At 35.3% G+C, this 15,557-nt stretch overlaps 1 protein-coding gene across 1 annotated transcript; it reads left to right on the forward strand.

Annotated features, from left to right (window-relative positions):
• Positions 1-5,095: 5,095 nt before the first annotated feature.
• Positions 5,096-7,622, forward strand: LOC147400967 (cytochrome P450 71A1-like). Its single transcript, XM_086442034.1, has 2 exons — positions 5,096-6,053; positions 6,907-7,622. The coding sequence occupies exons 1-2, from the start codon at positions 5,130-5,132 to the stop codon at positions 7,516-7,518; spliced, it is 1,536 nt and encodes a 511-aa protein (XP_086298160.1). The 5' UTR covers positions 5,096-5,129; the 3' UTR covers positions 7,519-7,622.
• Positions 7,623-15,557: the final 7,935 nt, after the last annotated feature.

Consider the following 15,557-nt stretch of genomic DNA (forward strand, 5'->3'; position numbering starts at 1 on the left):
AACCCAACCCATATATATATATATATATATATATATATATATATATATATATATATATATATATATGAAGTGGTTCGACAGCCCTAAAGTTAGCCAAACATCTTGCCAAACATTTTTTTGTAAATCACTTTTGATGGGGTTAGAAGTTTTGGAATAGGCTGATTTTTTGTGAGGATGATCTCTACGGTGAAGAGATCATCCTCACCAAAAATCAGCTCATTTTAAAACTTCTAACCCTAGTTTACAAGTTGAAGAATCGTGGACCGTCCAATTTTTGTAAATCACTTTTGATGGGATTAGAAGTTTTGAGATATGCTGATTTTTAGTGAGGATGATCTCCTCATCATAGAGACCATCCTCACAAAAAATCAGCTCTTTCCAAAGCTTTTAACTCATGTTTTAAAAAATGTTTGACAAACTTTAGGGCTGCTGAACCGTCTCATATATATATATTATCTCTATGGACCACGTGCCAATGTGGTGCCGCCTGAACCCACCATCAGGTGCCATCTGTATGTAGCAAATGAAATTTTATGAACTTCCAAAATATATATATTCATTGTTTGATTTAAATTTTATAATCGTGAGAATTCATTGGTTCTCCATCTTCAAACTCAAGATCTAGTCAAAAAAACAAATTAAAAATGAGGAATTTTCTTTTCAAACCTAATTTAGACCACAAATCAAGAGGGGTGGGTATCATTTGACAAACGCAACAGTCCACACGGCTCAATTGTGGATCTTTGAACATGCAACATTTTCCAATATTTATATGTTATAAAATTGAGGAAAGCAAATCAAGTGGAACACGAAATAAGTCTAAATTTAGATGAGTGGAGATCCCATATGGTGTCCTATTTATATAGATAGATTAGGTGTCTATGTGGCACAATTTGATGAGGAAACAAATGCCTGGGGCTGCATGAACAGCTTGATTAGAAGCTCAAGGTTTCAACACCAATTAAATTGTGCCACATAGACACCTAATCTATATAACGGGACACTGTATTGGACGCTGAGTCAATTTAAATAGTGTAAAATGTACGTCAGCTTGTTTTCAGTAATTAATATGACCATCCATCCGAGGAAGAAAAGTTAAATTAATAAAATATAATAAAACTGAGGACAGCAAGTCAAGTCGAACGCCAATAAAGGGGAGGGTTGGACAAGAATAATGTGGTCCGGTGTAGAAAAACCTACCACCTCCCACATAAATCCAAATCATATATGATGATGGGTTGACAAAGTCACAATAAGGGGGAGGGTTTTACAATATTAATGTGGCTGGCGTGAAAAAACCTACATAAATCCAAATCATATATGATGATGATTGACAAAGTCAAGTTTAACACGACGTCCCTTTCATAACAATAGAAAATGTAGAAATATATCACTAAAGCCCAAACCACATTTAAAGATGTGCGTCAAAGATAAAACAAACAAGAAGATAAGACATACCCGGGGCTTCCTAGGCAAGCAATTATATAGGGAAACTATTTTATTTTTCCATCCCATTTACGATTTTATTGGTTAAAAAATTTTTGTGACTAGAAAATTTTATTTACAATTCCCACATGTATATAATCCGTCGAATCCAAAATTTTTAAGGCATATAGGACAAATTTTATCTCTCAATATTATTATCTTAAGATTGTCTATTGAACTCTATCCTCTATATATATATATATATATATATATATATATGTGGAAAGCGTTCAGAGACCCTAAAAAGAATCAAATATTATGTTAAACATTTTTCAAGATAGGGGTTACAAATTTCGAATAGGCTGATTTTTTGTGAGGATGATCTTTATGGTGAAGAGATCATCCTCGTCAAAAATTAGTTACTTTCGAAACTTTTAACTCTAATTCAGAAGTTAAAGAACCGTGGACTGTCCAATTTTACTAAACAACTTTTTGACGTGCTTAGAAGTTTCGGAATGGGTTGATTTTTGGTGAGGATGATCTCCTCATCATAGAGATCATTCTTACAAGAAATCAATTTGTTCTAAAACTTCTAACCCATACATTGAAAAAATGTTTGGCATTCTTTAGGGCCTGAACACCACCCCATATACATATATATATGAGTCAGGAAAATTTGATTTACCCACGTGACATACTCAATCAACAAACTTGACGTGACAAGTTTGAAAATCGTAGATCTGCTCTCCGTAGGATATAAAACCACACCTTTTTATGGGGAACCATAGTTTTATATCCCGAGGAAAGCATATCTATGATTTTCCAAGCCTGTCACTTCAGGGATGTCGATTGAGTATGTCACGTGAGTAAGTTAGATCATAGAATCGTAGATTATTTGCCTAGGGATATACAAGAAAAAGATTTATAATTATACGTATCGTAAGATAAATGATCTACAATTCTGTAATAGGGGCATAGGGGGCAAATGTCAAAGAGGGGTGTTAGGAAATCATTACACTATATATATATATATATATATATATATATATATATATATATATATATATTAGGAAATCATTACACTATATATATATGGGGACGGTTCGAGGGACGTGCTGAAAACCAGCTGAGAAACAGACGGACGAGAGACGTTAGATTTGAGAAAACGGACGGCGCAGATGGTTCAACACGTCACTTCCAACTAAAGAAACGGAGTTTCTTTTATTTAAAACTAACTCCCTCCTCTTTTCTGTTTTTTCATTTTTTTTTAACTAACGATCTCTGTTTTTTCGTTCTCTCTCTCGACAGACGTTGTTGTTTCATAAGGTTTTTCAACGAAGAAGATGAACTCAACCTTCGGCTGAAAACCCATTATTTCTGTTTCATTAAACACCCTTCGTTTTCTCACTCAACGGACGACCCAACCTTCGTTTTCCTTCGACCCAACCCTTCGTCTCTTCTCTAAATCTCTTCGTCTCTTTGTTTCCTTCGTCTCTTCGTCTCTTCTGTAAATCCAAATCTCTTCGTTTCCTTCGAACCCTTCGCTGATTGCCTTGACTTTTCCCTCGTTTCTCCTTTTTTTTTTTTTTTTTTTGTAAAAACAACTCTCTGTTTCATTGAAACTCGACAGAAAGAAAAAACAACTCTCTGTTTGTGTTCCATGGTGTGGATTATTGGTATTTGGATTAATCTTATAAGTCATTGCTTATTTCTTGCAATTTTTATCTTTTACATGCAGATATTAATAGTTGTAATCGAAAGAAAAGGAAACAAAAGAATACATGATTCATCTGTAGTTTGGTTGTTGGAAACTTGGAATTTATGTTAATCTGCATCGATCCAAGACAAGATTGATATTTAAGGATTCTTTTAGGGTTTTGCAACGATATTTAAAAATATTTCTGGGTTATTAGCTAGAAGGAAAGACAAGATGAATGTGGTTGGTAAAGTTCGGAGCCTAATTTCCCAGAGTGTGTATTCTGTTGCCATTCCTTTTCATCCATTCGGTGGAGCCGTTGATGTAATTGTTGTTGGACAGGAGGATGGTTCCTACCATAGCACACCTTGGTATGTGAGATTTGGTAAATTTCAAGGTGTTCTCAAAGGCGTCAAGAAGATCATTGGAATCTCTGTAAATGGTGTTGAAGCCAGTTTCCATATGAACCTTGATAATTCAGGTGAAGCTTATTTCATAAGAGAGGTTGTTTCTAGTAAAGATAATGATAAGGAAGCAGTTGTTAATGAATCAGATACTTTGGAAATTATTGGAGAGGATAACGATAACAATAATGGTGATAGTGTTAGTCTTTATTGAAATGAGATCGATGTCTCCAACGCTGATAATGTTTAGTTCTCAGATGAACGTGTTTCGTTAAGTACAGATGAAATTGAAAATGACGAAGTTGAAAATGAAAGACAGTTTTGTGAATTTCAAGAATACCAGAAAAGAGGAGGGAGTTATTTTTAAATAAAAGAAATTCCGTTTCTTTAGTTGGAAGTGACGTGTTGAACAATCTGCGCCGTCCGTTTTCTTAAATCTAACGTCTCTCGTCCGTCTGTTTCGCAGCTGGTTTTCAGCACGTCCCTCGAACCGTCCCCTATATATATATATATATGAGAATGCTAACGTTTAAGACCTCATGAGACATTATCATTCTCCAACACTTTTTTTCCAGTAGTACTCTTATCTTTTTTGTCATTTAGTGAAAAAGATAAGAGTATATTAATTTACATAATAAATACTTATTTATGTAATTAATAATAGTCTATTTCATAATAAATGCAAATGACATTTAATGTTAATAAATATTTACTATGTAAAAGATCAACATATCCCTATTTATTTTTAGTAGAAGATAAAATTAATAGAGGCATACTCAAATGACTTCATGACATAGCAAGTTTGGGTATCGTAGATATGAACACCTCAGGATACACAATTGCACTTCCCCAAAAAAAGTGTATCCCGAGATAATTGTGTATTCTTAGGTGTGTAGATCTATTATTCCCAAACTTGTCAACAGCATGGAGTCATTTGAGTTTGCCACTTGGCGAGTCATATTATGAGTGATTGTTTGATCACATCACTATGAGCAAATTTGCTCACATACCAACACCGTTTTGACATGTGACGTTGATGACATAAACAATAATAAGAGAATTTTTCTCTCTTGTCCTTAGTAAAAAAAAATTGAAATTTTCCAATAAGATCATCTTGTCACATTCAAAAATATGATCCAATATAGAAGTGTTATAGAGGAGGAAATTTTATGAATTTCAACACAAATATATATATTAATTATTTTTTACTGTTGTATTTTAATTTTAAATTTGAGTGCTCGATAGTTATCCATTTCCAACGTCATTAATTAAGTTTGAATTTTTATTTTTTTATTTTTTTTACTATGAACTTATTTATAAAATCTAAGAGGTTGTGGTGTTCAATTGTCAATATGATAATTCATGTGGATCCCACAATAACTTTTAAGATTTGAAATCTAAAATTAAATATTCCTGGTCAGTGGATTTATGCATAGGAGAGAGAAATTTTCTTCTTATTACCTACGTCATGAACGTCGCATGCAAAAGTGTATTGATCTTTTAGCAAATTTGCTCAAAGCACTAAGAGCCACTCGTTATATTATCAGGCCTCTATATATATAAGAAGATAACATTTTGGTTCCTATCTGAGAATTGGTAAGCAAATGGCTCTAATATCGCTGCTTCTGCTCCAAGGGATATTGCTCCATCCCTTCTCACTCACTCTTCTACTCTTCTTCTCCATTTTCTTTCTACTTCGTCCCAATCGAGCTTCATCGAAATATGGCCCTCTTCCACCTTCTCCGCCTAAGCTTCCTTTTATAGGAAACCTTCATCAAGTGAGCAATCTTGCTCATCGATCTTTCCGAGATCTCTCTCAGAAGTATGGCCCTTTAATGCTCTTACACTTGGGTCAGGTTCCTACTCTTGTTGTTTCATCTGCTGAGATAGCTAGAGAGATCATGAGGAACAAGGACATAGTCTTTACAAATAGGCCTATTTCAACTGCCTCTGAGATGCTCCTATATGGAACTATGGACGTATCATTTGCGCCTTATGGTGAGTATTGGAGGCAAGTGAGAATGATTTGCATATTGGGGATGTTGAGCATCAAGAAGGTGCAGAGCTTCAAGTTTGTAAGGGAAGAAGAAGTCGCGCTTATGATCAAGAAAATATCTCGTTCATGTTCATTAGGAACACCAATTAATCTAACTGAGATGTTGATCGCTGTCTCCGTCGATGTAGTCTCTAGATGTGCACTTGGTGGAAAATATGAAGGAGAAGATGGTAAAATCAGATGTGGGGAGTTGTCAAGAGAATTACCAAGGCTTATGACTGCCTTTTGTTTTGGCGATTTATTTCCATTATTACGATGGATGGACACTCTCACTGGCTTGGTGAGGAGATTTAAGAGGGCTTCCCAAGAAATGGATACCTTCTTCAATCAAATCATTGACGAACATCTAATTCAAAGAAAACATAGTGATCCAGACTACAAAAAAGACTTTGTGGATTTTTTGCTCGATGTTCAAAACGATAACACGCTTGGCATCCAACTCACTCGAGACAACATCAAATCGATATTATTGGTCTCATCTTCTCTCTCTCTCTCTCTCTCTATCTATATATCTCTCTCTCATTCTGTACATATATTGCTTTGCATTTATTATGTAGAGAGCCATGCTGGAGTAAATTCAAGATTGACATCAATGAAAAGCATGCATCTATGGTTCTGTGCGCACCTCCACAGTAAAATATGAATTGATATCAATCTTGAGGTCACTCCAGCATTATTCATAAACTAACATTCTTTTTACGGTCTATGACGTGGCAAGTGAACAAAACCAGAATTTTTTTCCCTTGGGTATCAAAGAGAAAGATCTATGGTTCTATGAACTGTCACATTAGAGAGCGTACAAAGAGTGTCAATTCATCATGACACTTAGTCTTACGTAAAAGACGATTATTTATTATGTAAACAAGTATTTATTGGGTAAAAGGCAAACATATCTTATCATTTTTACTAAAAGACAAAATGAACAGGAATATAATTGAAAAGTAAATGTGTTAGAAAATGTTAACATTCCCATGAAATCTTAGTGTTAAGAAAACAGGTGCAATTGAAATAAGAAAATAAATCAAAAAAACAAGCACAAGACAAAATGTAATCATAAAGAGATTTTACGTAATTCCCTCAAGATTAAGGTACGACCATGAAATACCGATTCTACTATGAAAAGAAAACTCGCAGTTACATATTTAATACTTCGGATTTTATATAATATTAATGAAATTACGAAAATACCCTTAGGAAGGTGTGGCTTAATTTATAGTATCTCCTTGTTGACCACTACTATCAAGCTCCACAAATCACAACACTTAGATGTTAACATTCCCCAAAACTATATATAGTACTAAAGCTCTCGCATTTTTCATTATTAGGACATGTTTGTAGCTGGAAGTGATACGTCATCAACAACTATAGAATGGGCTATGGCAGCGCTTGTCAAGAATCCAAATGTGATGAACAAAGCCCAAGAAGAGGTAAGAAGAGTAGTTGGAAACAAATCAAAGGTGGAAGAGGAGGACATTAATCAAATGAACTACTTAAAATTTGTTGTCAAAGAGACTTTGAGATTACATGCTCCTACCCCGACATTGCTTCCACATGAATCCATCACGAGTACAAATCTGAAAGGTTACCATATTCCCGCGAAAACAACAGTATTCATTAACGCATGGGCAATTCAAAGGGACCCCAAATTATGGGACAATCCTGAGGAGTTTATGCCAGAGAGATTTAGCAACAACACTATCGATTTTAAAGGTCAAGACTTTGAATTCATCCCTTTTGGATCAGGGAGAAGGGGTTGTCCTGGAATCGCATTTGGCATCACAATCATTGAATTTGTTCTAGCCAACCTCTTATATTGGTTCGATTGGGAGTTGCCTAGTGGTGCAAAGATGGAAGAATTAGACATGACTGAAGCCTCTGGCCTTGTAGCCAATAAGAAAACTCCTCTTCATCTTGTTCCAGTTGCTCACTTTTATTGATGGCTGTCTATCATTTAATGGTTAATATAGTTTGTATGGAGAATATATACTATGTACATGTCTCCTTTCCTTTTATATATATAAGTGGTTTTTAGTAGTATAAATCTTCTACCCAACATGCCGCTTTCATTCTCGGAATTCTGCTTTTAGTAATTCAAATTTTATTTATTTCATGAATTTCAAGCACAACATAAAGGCGCTTCCGATGACTAATTAATAAATTAAGAGTCGCAATACAGAACAGTGTCCTGCACCAAAAACAACATACGATGTCTACGTGGCACGTTTTTATTGCAGATTAAACACATCGGTCTACATGTCCGTACTAATAACACTATAATTCAATTACAGTATACTTGAAGCTTTAATTTCAATATCATTCTCCAGTTAAAATTTTCATGGTTAGAGAGAGAGAGAACCATTTTTGTATTAAAGCAAATACTGCAAACTTAGAGGGCACTACGTGAAAACTAGAAATTTTAACAAGAAAATTCGACAGGTCAAGGCCCACGAGTTTTAGTAATTGAATTTCAACGATCAGGGCCGTTGAAATTGTTGATGTTCCCCAAATTCAATGGTTTATAGCTGTTGAATTTCTCCCATCTCCATTAATTTGACAATTTCTTCTTGTCAAAAAAAAAAAAAAAAAAAAAAGACCATGAAAAATTCGACATCTTGATCTATGAAAATTTATAAAATTTGACGGCCTTGGACCGTAAATTTGAGTTTTTTTTTCATGCTGGGGCTGTTGTGTTGAATTTCTGAAGTGATAATCCATTTGAGCAAAACAACCCTTCTTAAGGCTCAAAATCTTTTTATGTTAGTTAGGAAAGAATTTCATTTCTATTTGAGTAGCTGAAAAGGTTGGACATAGTCATCATGTACGTTACATTGCCCTGCTCACTGAGTAATGTGAAGTACACTGCTTTACACTCTACACTGACGCGGAGGTGCTCCGAATCATAGATGCTTTTCACAAAGGCAGTTAATCTGGGCTTTTTCTTCACTATTTCATTGGTTTGTTGGACAGCCCAATCGATAATGAGTTGACTCATCACAATTAACTTGTCAAACGAGTTATACTGTTTAAATCGGTTTAAATTGTTTAATATTATATATAAATAATGATATTTTTTTTATATTAGGTGGATAAGTACTCACTCATCATAAATATATATTTTATATAGTTAAATTTATAAAAACTAATTATTTTCATAAAATTGGATGTGACATATGATGGATGATTCACATTGACCATCTTGCCCGCTTGCATCCTTGACCAAGATGACCCAGGAAAAACAATTCCAAGAAATTTAATTAAAATTTTGAATAATCCCAATAAAATAATAAAATAAAATAAAAATCCCATTACAATGATTTAACTAGGCTCTAAGTCTTCTTGTTTTACTTCATCTGTACTCCCACTATAATTATTCATAATAGTAAACTTTTCTCAATATAATGACCTTTTCAATAACAGTAAAACCAAGGGCTGTCAAAGGATTGGATTGGGGTCGATTTGGTACCAATCCAATAAGGATTGGGATCGTGACTGATCTGACAAGTATTGGATCGGACCCATGTCGGATCTCAATTTTAAGATCTGATCCATTAATATCGGATCGGGCCAAACCCGATTTTATATACAAAATCTAAATAAATTTTATATATCTCAACAAATTTATATATTTTCTAACATATTATCGGATCGGGATATGGTTGATCCAAATCTGATCCAATAAAATATCCCTTATCGAATTGGATCTTTGTTGAAATCCAAAACATCAATCCAGACCGGAAGTTATCGGATCAGATTTTGGGTCTGATCCAATCCATTGACAGCCCTTAGTAAAATCTTAACTAGACTAAAACTCTTTACTAAGTTTAAAATAGCACTACATGAAAACTGAAAAATTCAACAACAAATTTCAATGGGCCAAGGCCCACGAATTTTACAAATCAAATTTCAATGTCCCAAAGTTGTAGAAATTTTTTACGTTCCCCAATTTGACGGCTAAGAGCTGTCAAATTTCTCCCATCCTCCATTAATTTGATGGTTTCAACTACTTAAAAAAAAATTCTACAATAAAAAAATTCGACGCCGATAGCCGTCGAATATGGTTTTTTTTTTTCACTTGTGTAGCTAATGTCAATCTTCTAAAATAAATAAACCAAAATAAGTGAAACTGAAAATTACAAAAAGGGTCGGGATCCAGTGACTTGTGAAATCTAACTCATGAAAAAGCACATGATCTCAACCATGTAAACATGAAATCCAATAGTCCGGATATTTACATACCCATATAGTCAGTCTAACACAGAAGAAGAAGAAAAAAATTACCTTGAAACGATCTCTTTTTACCTTGATCTCAAAACCCAATCAGTATAAGCGGATTATCCTGGCATTGGCATAGAACTCATCAAGCTGTTGATTTATGATCATTTGAAGTTAAGGTGCATATTTAACCCTTTGACCCATCCTATTTTGGTGGTACGAACACCCCATATACTCTTCTGGGGCTCATCCTATATCAACGTTGCTAACTAATAAAGCTATTTTAATTTGATTAATATTAATATCTCGATGATGGTGGTTTTCTAAATTACCAAGGAAATAACTTGTTTTATTTTTTTCTTCTTCCCTCGTTGGTTTCAAGCGGATGTGTCACCTCATAACCCAGGTAATGCTCGAGTAGCTCCTCGGCTACTTAGATAAAAAAAATTCAGTCTATTTTCCCTTAATGAGATAGAATCCCACACAAGGTCATATATGGCTTCCTCATAATATAATATACATTTGAATCGTGATAATCTGACTACCCCACGTGGCATATACAATCGACTACCTGACGTAACTAATTTGGAATCGTAGATCTGCACTCCTCGGGAAACAAGTTTCCCTCGAGATACACTATACTATGGGGAACTGCAGCTGTGTTTCCCAAGGAGCGCAGATCTATGGTTTCAAACTTGTCAGGTTAGGATAGTTGATTGAGTTTGCCACTTGGGGTCACGATTATATATATATATATATATATAGGGTCCCTATCCGTGGCCAACAGTTTGGCAAACACTTTTTCAAAACATGGGTTAGAGGTCTTGGAATGGGCTGATTTTTGGTGAGGATGATCTCTACGGTGCGGAGATCATCCTCACCAAAAATCAGCTCATTCCAAAACTTCTAGCCCCATTTTACAAGTTGAAATATCGTGAACCGTCCATTTTTGTAAACCATTTTTGATGAGGTTAGAAGTTTTGGAATGGGCTGATTTTTGGTGATGATGATCTCCTCACCATAGAGATCATCCTCACCAAAAATCAGCCCATTCCAAGACCTCTAACCCATGTTTTGAAAAATGTGTTTGCCAAAATGTTGGCCATTGAACGCTACTCATATATATATAGGGAAATGTTCAACACCCTAAGTTTTACCACACACTTTAACAAATGTTTTTTGTCCTACATAGGTTAGAAGTTTTGGAATGGGCTGATTTTTGGTGAGAATGATCTCTATGATTAGAAGATCATTCTCCCCAAAAATCAGCCTATTCCGAAATGTTTAGCCCCATGTTTACAAGTTGAAAAATCATGGACCGTCCATTTTTTGTAAATCATTTTTGATGGGGTTAGAAGTTTTGGAATGAGCTGATTTTTGGTGAGGATGATCTCCTCACCATAGAGATCATCCTCACCAAAAATCAGCCCATTCTGAAACTTCTAACCCATTTAGGACAAAATGCGTTTGTTAAAGTGTGTGGTTAAAACTTAGGGTGCTGAACGGGACCCATATATATATATATATATATATATATATATATATATATATGGGAAATGTTCAGCACCTTAAGTTTTACCACACACTTTAACAAACGTTTTTTGTCCTACATGAGTTAGAAGTTTTGGAATGGGCTGATTTTTGGTGAGGATGATTTCTATGATTAGAAGATCATCCTCCTCGAAAATCAGCCCATTCTGAAATGTTTAGCCCTATGTTTACACGTTGAAAAATCGTGGATCGTCCATTTTTTGTAAACCATTTTTGATGGGGTTAAAAGTTTTGGAATGAGCTGATTTTTGGTGAGGATGATCTCCTCACCATAAAGATCATCCTCACCAAAAATCAGCCCATTCCAAAACTTCTAACCCATGTAAGACAAAACACGTTTACTAAAATGTGTGGTAAAGCTTAGGGTGCTGAACGGGACCATATATATATATATATATATATATATATGGAAATGTTCAGCAACAAACATTTTGACAAACATTTTGGCAAAAACATTTTTCAAAACATGGGTTAGAGGTTTTGGAATGGGCTGATTTTTGGTGAGGATGATCTCTATGGTGAGGAGATCATCATCACCAAAAATCAGCCCATTCCAAAACTTCTAACCCCATCAAAAATGGTTTATAAAAAATGGACGGTCCACGATTTTTCAACTTGTAAACTGGTGCTAGAAGTTTTGGAATGGGCTGATTTTTGGTGAGGATAATCTCCTCACCGTAGAGATCATCCTCACCAAAAATCAGCCCATTCCAAAACCTCTAACCCATGTTTGAAAAATGTTTTGCCAAAATGTTTGTCAAATGTTTGTTGCTGAACGGGACCCATATATATATATATATATATATATATGGGTGGGGTTCAAACGACACAAATTGCGACAACATGGTTGTCTTATATGGGCAAAAATGTTTGGAATAGGCTGATTTTTTGTGAGGATGATCTCTGTGATGAGGGGATCATCCTGGCAAAAATTCATCCCATTCCAAAAATTCTAACCCCATCAAAATTGATTTACAAAAATTGGACGGTCTAAAAATTTTCAACCTGAAAACATGGGGCTAGAAATTTCATAATGAGCTGATTTTTGGCAAGGATGATCTCCTCACCATAGAGATCATCCTCACAAAAAATCAGCCCATTCCAAACATTTTTGCCCATATAAGACAAAACACGTTGTCGCAATGTGTGTTGCAATGTGTGTGGTTTGAACCCGACTCTATACATATATATATGGGGGGCCATCAATGGCCAACTTTTTAGCAAACTTTTTGGCAAAACATTTTCCAAACACATGAGTTAGAGATTTTGGAACGGGTTGATTTTTGGTGATGATGATCTCTATGGTGAGGAGATCATCATCACCAAAAATCAGCCCATTCCAAAACTTCTAACCCCATCAAAAACAGTTTACAAAAAATGGACGGTCCACGATTTTTCAACTGGTAAACAAGGGTTAGAAGTTTTGGAATGGGCTGATTCTTGGTGAGGATAATCTACTCACCGTAGAGATCATCCTCACCAAAAATCAGCCCATTCCAAAACCTCTAACCCATGTTTTGAAAAATGTTTTGCCAAAAAGTTTGCTAAAAAGTTTGCCCTTGAACACTACCCTATATATATATATATAGGGTCAGGTTCAAACGACAACCATTTCAACACACATATAGACAACGTGTTTTGTCTTATATGGGCAAAAATGTTTGGAATGGGCTGATTTTTTGTGAGGATGATCTTTGTGGTGAGGAGATCATCTTTGCCAAAAATCAGCTCATTATGAAACTTCTAGACCGTCCAATTTTTGTTGAAAAATTCTAGATCGTCCAATTTTTGTAAATCAATTTTGATGGGGTTACAAGTTTTGGAATGGGATGATTTTTTGCCAGGATGATCCCCTCATCACAGAGATCATCCCCACAAAAAATCAGCCCATTCCAAAACATTTTTGCCCATATAAGACAAACACGTTGTCGCAATGTGAGTCGTAATAGGGGTCGTAATAAAATATATATATATATATATATATATATATATAGGGTCCCGTTCGCCACCCTTAGTTTTACCACACACTTTAACAAACGCGTTTTGTCTTACATGGGTTAGAAGTTTCGGAATGAGCTGATTTTTGGTGAGGATGATCCCTATGGTGAGGAGATCATCCTCACCAAAAATCAGCTCATTCCAAAACTTCTAACCCCATCAAAATTAATTTACAAAAAATTGACGGTCCACGATTTTTCAACGTGTAAACATGGGGCTAAACATTTCGGAATGGGCTGATTTTTGGGGAGGATTATCTTCTAATCATAGAGATCATCCTCACCAAAAATCAACTCATTCCAATACTTCTAACCCATGTAGGACAAAAACGTTTGTTAAAGTGTGTGGTAAAACTTAGGGTGCTGAACATTTCCCATATATATATATAGGGTCCTGTTCGCCACCCTTAGTTTTACCACACACTTTAACAAACGCGTTTTGTCTTACATGGGTTAGAAGTTTCGGAATGAGCTGATTTTTGGTGAGGATGATCTCTATGGTGAGGAGATCATCCTCACCAAAAATCAGCTCATTCCGAAACTTCAAACCCCATCAAAATTGATTTACAAAAAATGGACGGTCCACGATTTTTCAACGTGTAAACATGGGGCTAAACATTTCGGAATGGGCTGATTTTTGGGGAGGATGATCTTCTAATCATAGAGATCATCCTCACCAAAAATCAGCTCATTCCAAAACTTCTAACCCATGTAGGACAAAAAACGTTTGTTAAAGTGTGTGGTAAAACTTAGGGTGCTGAACATTTCCCATATATATATATATATATGGGTCCCGTTCAGCACCTTAAGTTTTACCACACACTTTAACAAATGTGTTTTGTCTTACATGGGTTAGAAGTTTTGGAATGGGCTGATTTTTGGTGAGGATGATCTTTATGGTGAGGAGATCATCCTCACCAAAAATCAGCTCATTCAAAAAACTTCTAACCCCATCAAAAATGGTTTACAAAAAATGGACGGTCCACGATTTTTTCAACGTGTAAACATGGGGCTAAACATTTCGGAATGGGCTGATTTTTGGGGAGGATGATCTTCTAATCATAGAGATCATCCTCACCAAAATCAGCCCATTCCAAAACTTCTAACCCATGTAGGACAAAAAACGTTTGTTAAAGTGTGTGGTAAAACTTAGGGTGCTGAACATTTCCCTATATATATATATATATATATATAAAACGATTTGGTAGCCGTAAAGTTTGCCAAACATTATTTGTAAATCACTTTTGATGGGGTTAGAAGTTTTGGCATAGGCTGATTTTTTGTGATGATGATCTCTATAGTGAAGAGATCATCCTCACCAAAAATCAACTCATTTCGAAACTTCTAACCCTAGTTTACAAGTTGAAGAATCGTGGACCGTCCAATTTTTGTAAATCACTTTTGATGGAGTTAGAAGTTTTGGAATAGGCTGATTTTTGGTGAGGATGATCTCCTCATCATAGAGATCATCCTCACAAAAAATCAGCTTATTCCAAAGCTTCTAACCCATGTTTTGAAAAATATTTGGCACAATGTTCGGCAAACTTTGGGGTTGTTGAACCCGCGCGCGCGCGCGTACACACACACACACACATATATATATGGAAATGTTCAGCAACAAACATTTTGGCAAAACATTTTTCAAAACATGGGTTAGAGGTTTTGGAATGGGCTGACTTTTCGTGAGGATGATCTTTACGGTGAGGAAATCATCATCACCAAAAATCAGCCCATTCCAAAACTTCTAACCCCATCAAAAATGGTTTACAAAAAATGGACGGTTCACGATTTTTCAACTTGTAAATTGGGGCTAGAAGTTTTGGAATGGGCTGATTTTTGGTGAAGATGATCTCCTCATCGTAGAGATCATCCTCACCAAAAATCAGCCCATTCCAAAACCTCTAACCCATGTTTTGAAAAATGTTTTGCCAAAATGTTTGTTGCTGAACAGGACCCATATATATATATATATATATATATATATATATGGGAAAAGTTCAGCAACAAATATTTTGGCAAAACATGGGTTAGAAGTTTTGGAATGGGCTGATTTTTGGCGAGGATGATCTCTACGGTGAGGAGATCGCCATCACCAAAAATCAGCTCATTCCAAAACTTCTAACCACATCAAAAATGGTTTACAAAAAATGGACGGTCCACAATTTTTCAACTTGTAAACTGGGCTAGAAGTTTTGGAATTTGCTGATTTTTGGTGA

The sequence above is a fragment of the Akebia trifoliata genome, chromosome 5, assembly GCF_017979445.1.
Source record: "Akebia trifoliata isolate Shusen 1 chromosome 5, ASM1797944v1, whole genome shotgun sequence".
Lineage (NCBI taxonomy): Eukaryota > Viridiplantae > Streptophyta > Magnoliopsida > Ranunculales > Lardizabalaceae > Akebia > Akebia trifoliata.